A 7400-nucleotide genomic window follows, 5' to 3' on the forward strand; every position below is an offset into this window, starting at 1 on the left:
TAGATATTTTATCATCTGTCTCTAATGAATAATAAATATATGTTTTGACCATCTTTTCTTACGAGTTTTTTAAGTGACCCTGTAAAATTGTAGATAATTAGTACTTTAATGATTTAATTTGTTGTCTTATTAAGATTTTTCCCCTTCTTCTGCTTTACTGCCCAGCATCACTAGAATTGCTGACCTCATCTGGGTTTCCTTGTGAGCTGTAATTGGCTATATCTTCCTCCTTTGTGCTCAAATCCTTATTTGAACATTCACATTTTATTCAGTAGTTTCTATACATTATTGTGAAGTGGGAAAAACATCATATTTACCATTAGGGTCTTTGAAATCTCAAGTGTTGCTCTACATAATCATTTTCCATTTCCATTACAGATATCCATGTAATAGGAATAAACTTTCCATTTAACCTGAAAATTAAGACTTTTTCACTGCAAGAGAGTTTTTAGAGGCTTAGAGTTTTTGTTGCTGATGTTGTGTTGCTGTTGTTTTTCTTTCTGTATTTGGTTATCAAAAAAAAGAGGGAGTAAGGTTTTCTTTTTAATTAAGAATGATCTTTCCAAAGGGTGTGCATGTGCCTGCATGCATATCTGTTTATCTTTGTCTTTGTTTTGTTTATTATGGGTTTGTGTCTTTAATACTTCTTTTTATTTTTATTAGGACAATCAGTTAACATCACTTCCATTGGATTTTGGAACATGGACCAGTATGGTAGAATTGAATTTAGCCACTAATCAGCTCACAAAGATCCCTGAGGATGTGTCTGGTCTTGTTTCTCTTGAGGTAAATATTAAAGAGCATTTGGGGGGGTGCAAGGGTAGTTCAGTGGTAGAATTCTTGCCTGCCATGTGGGAGACCCAGGCTCAATTCCTGGTCCATGCACTTCCCAAAAGACAAACAGCAAGCAAAAACAAACAAAAAAATTCAACAAATGGTGCTGCAATAATGGCATACTCACATGGAAAAATAATGAAATGTGACCTTGCCACACAGCATACCAAAAAATAAAAAAAAGCATTTTAGAACTTCTTGGACCCCTTCCACAATTATCCCATTTATAAACTTTTAAATTAAAAGACACCATTATTGTTTGAGCAATTAACATAATTAAAAATAGTAGAGTTACAACATTCAGCCCTATTAGGATGATGAGGTGTTGACATAATTAATCTAGGCTAAATGCTTCTGAGTTATTTTTGCCCACTGAACAGTTGATAAGTTTGAGTGCTATAAAGTGCTTTAAAAGAAAGAAAAGGACCCAACACTTAGCATCTTTTAGTACCTATTTTTTACTTAACTCTGTTGAAGAGCCAAATTTTTCTATCAAAAAAAATTATAGATTTCTCAGACTGTCATTCAGAACCGTTTGTCACATGACTGTGGCTTGCTTTTCCATCCTAAACATCCACCTACTATTTTATTCATTAGTCAAATAGATTATTTTCTTTGTTGGAAGTGTGTTATACATGTTTCCAGTTGTGTATATTTGGGCCTTTTGATACCACTATTTAGAATCCCCTCCTCTCATCCCCTTAATTTTTTCTTTTAGAGTTCCTTTTCCATAATTAATGGTACATTTCATTAACCTCCTCAGTCAAGTTCTCCAGTCTCTGAATCCCTAGAATTTTATATTTTTTCCATATTTTTTATGAAAACACTAATAATTTTTTGTTTCCCCTGTATTCATTTTTAAAATGTAATTTCACTATTCTTTTATTATTTTATTTAACAAGGTGAAATAATGTGAACATTATCCTTAATATTCTCTGTTTTATAAAATTAGTATTGCTTAATAAAATTTAGATCACAAAATGGTGTGTATAATTAATTCTCTTTCATGAATTACTAAACACTATCAATGATTTCTCTTTAGGTCTTAATATTATCAAATAATCTTCTGAAGAAACTTCCCCATGGTCTTGGAAACCTTAGGAAGTTAAGAGAGTTGGATCTAGAGGAGAACAAATTGGAATCCTTGCCAAATGAAATTGCTTATCTTAAAGATTTACAGGTAAAACATTGTTGTGGTGGTTTTATGGTTGTATAACTAAATGTTTTTGAGATCCATTCCAAATTCCATGTTTTTCTTAAGAATTTGGTCTAATTATTGGGCCAGATAGGTAGATGTTCCTATTATACTTGATATGGCTGAGTTTTATTTTCCTATAACCTATCTGCCTTTGTCTTCTTGACATATGACTTTTTTTTTTTAAAGAAAAGCATATGACATATTAAGTGATTCTCATCCTATTCAGTCTATGTTCCCTGTTAATTTATTTTTTTGGCTTAGTAGATGTATTATATTAAGTTTACATAAATTGTAGGAAACATATATGTAACTGTCTTTTATTTTGTTAATCTTTTAGAAATTAGTTTTGACAAACAACCAGTTGACCACTCTTCCCAGAGGCATTGGTCATCTTACCAATCTCACACATCTAGGCCTTGGAGAGAACCTACTTACTCATCTTCCTGAGGAAATTGGTATGAACTGTTTGGATGCTTGACTCTGTACTAATAGTTTTCTTGGTGTGTTCAAGCAATATTTTGAATAACTATGACAAATCTACTGTTTCTCTAAACTGAGGTTACATTAGGCTCAAGATTTTTGTTTTATAGACCTCCAGTGGTTAGTTGGTTGGTTTTTGTTAGGTTTCCTCGTGAAGTATCACTATAATATTATATTTGAAAATGTTTTAGAATACTTATATTTCCAATAGGTTTTGTGTATAACCTCAATTTAAAAGAGTTATATTTCTTCCAAATTTAAAACTTACACAAGTTTGCATTAAATTAATGTCTTATATGCCAAGAGAATATTTTCCTCTTAGATTTTAAGATTGACATTATATTTGAGAGTATTTTAGAATTTTCCAAGCATTGAAGCATCCATTATTTCATATAATCAGCATGACCACCTTGAATTTTAGACAGTGCAAGTTGTAACCCCATTTTACAAAGAGAGAGCTAATTAACTAAGGTCACATAGTAAGTAAATAGTAATTTCATGTATCATATTTTCACATCTATACCATCCTGTCCAGAGGCACTATAGGTGAATGATTAAGGATTGGTTTTGGAATAAAATAGAAAATTCAAAGTTGGCTTTACTATTAGTTTTGTAATTATGAATAAGACATATAAATTCCCTAAGCCTCAAATCTTACCTGTAAAATAAGCATTTTTAAATAGAGTTGTTCTGAAGATTAAAAAAAGTCCACATGTGAATGAATTGATTACCTTCTGGCTGTTATTTTTAATAATCATCTGTACATCACTATCAAATATTTTAAATTTTGAAGTTTAAAACTTGGAAGTACATGAGGCAACTTTACACTATCATTTCTAGTGTACTTACTCAGCTAGCATCATACAATTGTTTTGAGATATTTGACTAGAAGGTATGGTGTCCTAAGATATACGAAGGAAAATTTCTAAAAGATTTTATAACTTGATTTTTGACTTACTGCCAAATATGTGGTAATTGTCATAGTAAAGATTTATACCAAGTAACAAAAACCTTTCTACGTGAGAAAATTATTGATCCGAGATTATCACATTGTCTGTAGCAGAAAGGTGATTCTAAATACTAACTGTACAATCAACTCACCTGTGGAGCTTTGAAAAAAAATATATGGATGTCAAGCTGTATCTATCATATAGAATCTCTGGAGATAGTGCATATGTATTTTCAAAAAATTCTCAAAGTTTGAAGAACAGTCATAATGGATAAATAGTTCTCTTAATTGTAAGACTTTAAATTTTTTTCAAAATTTACTGCATGTATCATTTGGGGAGCTTTAAAAAATATCGAATTTTGGGTCACAATCTGAGAGATTCTGATTTATTTGGTATGGGATGTGACCTGGACATCAGGTTTTTAAAAAATCTCCCCAGTTTGAATGTGCAGCAGTGCTTGAGATCCATAGTTGTAGAACATTTTAAAACTGAGAAAAAAGAACAAGAGGCAATGTATATTTTGAGTATATAATGCCCAGGATAGCATCATGCCCAGTTGAACTTTTAAAAATCTTATATATATTTTTGTGTTAACAGTCGATTTTTTTTTTTTAAACAGGTACACTGGAGAACCTTGAAGAACTATATTTGAATGACAACCCCAACCTGCATAGCCTTCCATTTGAGTTGGCTCTCTGCAGCAAACTTTCAATCATGAGTATTGAGAACTGTCCACTCAGTCACCTTCCACCTCAGATTGTTGCTGGGGGTCCTTCTTTCATCATCCAGTTCTTAAAGATGCAGGGTCCATATCGTGCCATGGTCTGAATCCAAATCCACTGGTCCCACACACTGTCAAAAATAGACTGCCATTAATGTTACATATCTATATCTGTATCTATTTATGTAGATATTGATATATATGGCAGATTTATAAAGACTGCGTTATGTGTTTCTGCTATTAGAGGAATCATAGCCATTTAGGTTTTTTTTTTGTACAAAAGGCTCATAAGTTTTCTTTGCTGAACTTGATGGATGTTTTTTTGTTGTGTAATCTGATATGCCAGTTTGCTTAAAACATCTGCCAACAAATTATGAAATTATTAAATTTAAAGGACAGAGGTAGTAGTTGACATACTTTCTCTTAGGAAAAATAGTAGGCAATTTGTTGCAATTTTTCATACATTTTCCCCTTACCAATAGTCAGATCTCTCTAGTATGATAAGCCCTGAAGGAAGAAGTTTCTTTAACTTATTTTGAGATTTGAGATTTAAATTTTATATATTGTTTACAGTCAGAGTAAATCACTGGATTTTTTTTGGGGGGGGAGGGTTGATTTGCTCTGTTTTAATCTATCAAATCTAGAATTTATATCCTCTGCTAAAGAATTTGAATCATTTTGTTTAAATATTCAAAGATACTTGCTTGTTGAAAACAACTAGCAAAGCAACTAGAAAAGATGCAGTCAAAAATTCTGAAATTCCTTTAATTGTGCTTCTCATACCAGTGGTGAAGCAAAATATCTGAAGAGAGTCTTTGGACTGGAGGAGGGTATTAAGACCTTTTTTAGTATATCTTAAGTTTGGGGACAAAAACTTGTAGTGAAAAGGAGTTTTCACCCCTAGAAGTTACAGACCCAAAAAAGCTAATAAGATAATTTGGCAAAAAAGAAAAAAAATACACATAAACACACACATTCTATATATGTATATACAATGCTATATAGATATGTATTTATTATATCATAAACTACAATAGGTAACTTTAAGGATTTTTCCCTATCCTTGTACAATGAAATGAATGTCTTTCTTTGAACACTGCAATATATGTACGTTTCAAGGTAATTTAACAGTGTACTATGGTTTTATATCTTGACTTGCCTTGTACATTTTTCAATTCTGAAATATTTGCATCTAAGCACAATATCTTCACACTGTGCTGTATTGCTGCTGAACTAAATGCACTTTTCCCCACATGTGGGGCACTGGCTTCAAACAATTCAGTTCAGTATCATTAATTTTAATCTCATCCTTCTTTCGTGGTAGTTACTACAAGTATGGAAAAGAAGCACATTGCATAGAAAGGATTGATCAGTGGAAGTTCTGTAAGATGTGCATGTGCTATTTGACTATTTGATATATTTTCTTTTGCTTTACTGCTTTTAAGGCTACCAGTATTGTAAATGTGTGCCCCTTATACAGTACTCTTACTTTTAGTGTCAGTCTAAGTCAATGTAATTATTGAGGAGATTCACAGAGCAAGTGTATTCTAGCTATCATCCTAAAAAACACTTTCCATTTATTGAATATTATGTATAATTACGTATTGCTGCTTGTTTTTTGCCATTTAAATGGGCATTGTATTTTAAGTAAGACAGACCAATTTTGAAACAAGGCTGTAATATTAAGATAGAGATTAAGAGTATAGTTTTGCCTTTCCTGGCACACAAATTCAGGGCTAGGTTTGAGGTCAAACCCATATTCTTAATTGTCATTTTATAAGAAATGGACTTAGAAATGGAAGGCAGGTGAAGATATAAAACCCTAGAATGCTTAAATGTGCTGTAAAACTATTGTAGATGTCACTGGATTTTACCAAGTAATATCCTTTCTTTTTTTCATTCACTGTGGCTTTTCAGTTAAAATTTTGTTTATAAAAGGAATTTGTTTATTACAGCTCTACCAAGAGCTTGTGTGTGTGTGTGGTTTTTTAAAATCTCACATCCAGGTGTGTTTGTATATTAAGAAGATAAAACTTGAACTTTAAGGCAGTAATCTAAAAGACTTTTTCAAGTCTTTTCTTGAAAAAAATTATGTTTATTATTTTTTTAATGAAGATAGATATGGTTTTTTAAACATTTTGTTTCCCCTACCTTTATTTATGTTAGCCCGCTTTAGAAGTACATAATGATCACAATCTTACATGTAGATTGTGATGCTACATGCAAACAATATGTAGTTGGAGAGTTATAGAAGATTTTTAAGGAGCATGTATGATTGTCACCTTATGAGAGTCATGAATTTCACTACTTCCAATGAGAAACTAGAATGGACTGTGAGTAGAATATCCTTGTGAAATCAAGATATTTAGTATGTAAATGGTTTGAATATATTAAGGGATATTGTTGATTGACTATATATGAGCTAATACTTTTTCTGAAATTGAAATGCAATTAATAATTAATAGGCATACCCCAAAACTTTCTTTTATTTTAAGGGAATTATGTTTAGTCTCTGCATGAGGCTCCTGTGATGAAATAAAACAAGAATGTAATAGAAAGTTCCATTGTAAAAACATTGCTGTAAACTTTTCTTTTTGTTGATATGTAGTAGCAAAATGGCATTGGCCATGCCAAACAGTCCTCCTTTTGTGTGTTTCATACTTTTTAATCCTCAAAATCATTTCATACAGAAAGACAGGGGAGATGCTAACTGTTTATGGACTTGGTACAAATGAAAATAGTAGAAGATAGAAACTCTTGGACACATAAAATGTTTATTTATACTCTATTAAAAGATGGGTGATACAAATGGACTAAGCTCTCAAAATGTGATTGTATATTTCTAATTTATCTCTTCATATAGCCTGAATCATTTTTAAAAAGTATCAACTGTTCTGCATCACAGTTTATCTAGTTTTCTGTGATAACTTTTGTTATAACCTTCTGCTTTTCATCATATGTATTGAATCCAAATTTCAACTTGCAGAATTTGTAATTGTTTAACAATAAGAATGAGTTCTGACTGACTGTGCACAAAGGTCACTTTTGAAATGGACCATCAATAATTATGTTGGGCCAACAGGCTTAAATCAGAGTTGTTTCAGGGAAACTAAGATGGTCACTATTCATAGTTAAAGTTAGATGAAACCAAATGGTGCAATCGAAAATAAGTGGGAGAAAAATAAATTCCTGAAAGCTATAAAATTTAATTAAAATG

The 7400-nt window shown here is 31.5% G+C and overlaps 1 protein-coding gene across 2 annotated transcripts in view; it reads left to right on the top strand.

Annotated features, from left to right (window-relative positions):
* The window catches only part of SHOC2 (SHOC2 leucine rich repeat scaffold protein), a 121298-nt gene extending 115155 nt beyond the window's left edge, over window positions 1-6143 (top strand). For both annotated transcript variants that reach the window (XM_077126008.1, XM_077126007.1), the window contains exons 6-9: window positions 664-786; window positions 1877-2014; window positions 2370-2487; window positions 4082-6143. In XM_077126008.1, the coding sequence (XP_076982123.1) occupies window positions 664-786; window positions 1877-2014; window positions 2370-2487; window positions 4082-4290 (588 nt within the window). In that variant the 3' untranslated portion in view covers window positions 4291-6143. The remainder of the gene's footprint in view (window positions 1-663; window positions 787-1876; window positions 2015-2369; window positions 2488-4081) is intronic.
* The last annotated feature ends 1257 nt before the right edge of the window (window positions 6144-7400 follow it).

The sequence above is a fragment of the Tamandua tetradactyla genome, chromosome 13 (assembly GCF_023851605.1).
Source record: "Tamandua tetradactyla isolate mTamTet1 chromosome 13, mTamTet1.pri, whole genome shotgun sequence".
NCBI lineage: Eukaryota > Metazoa > Chordata > Mammalia > Pilosa > Myrmecophagidae > Tamandua > Tamandua tetradactyla.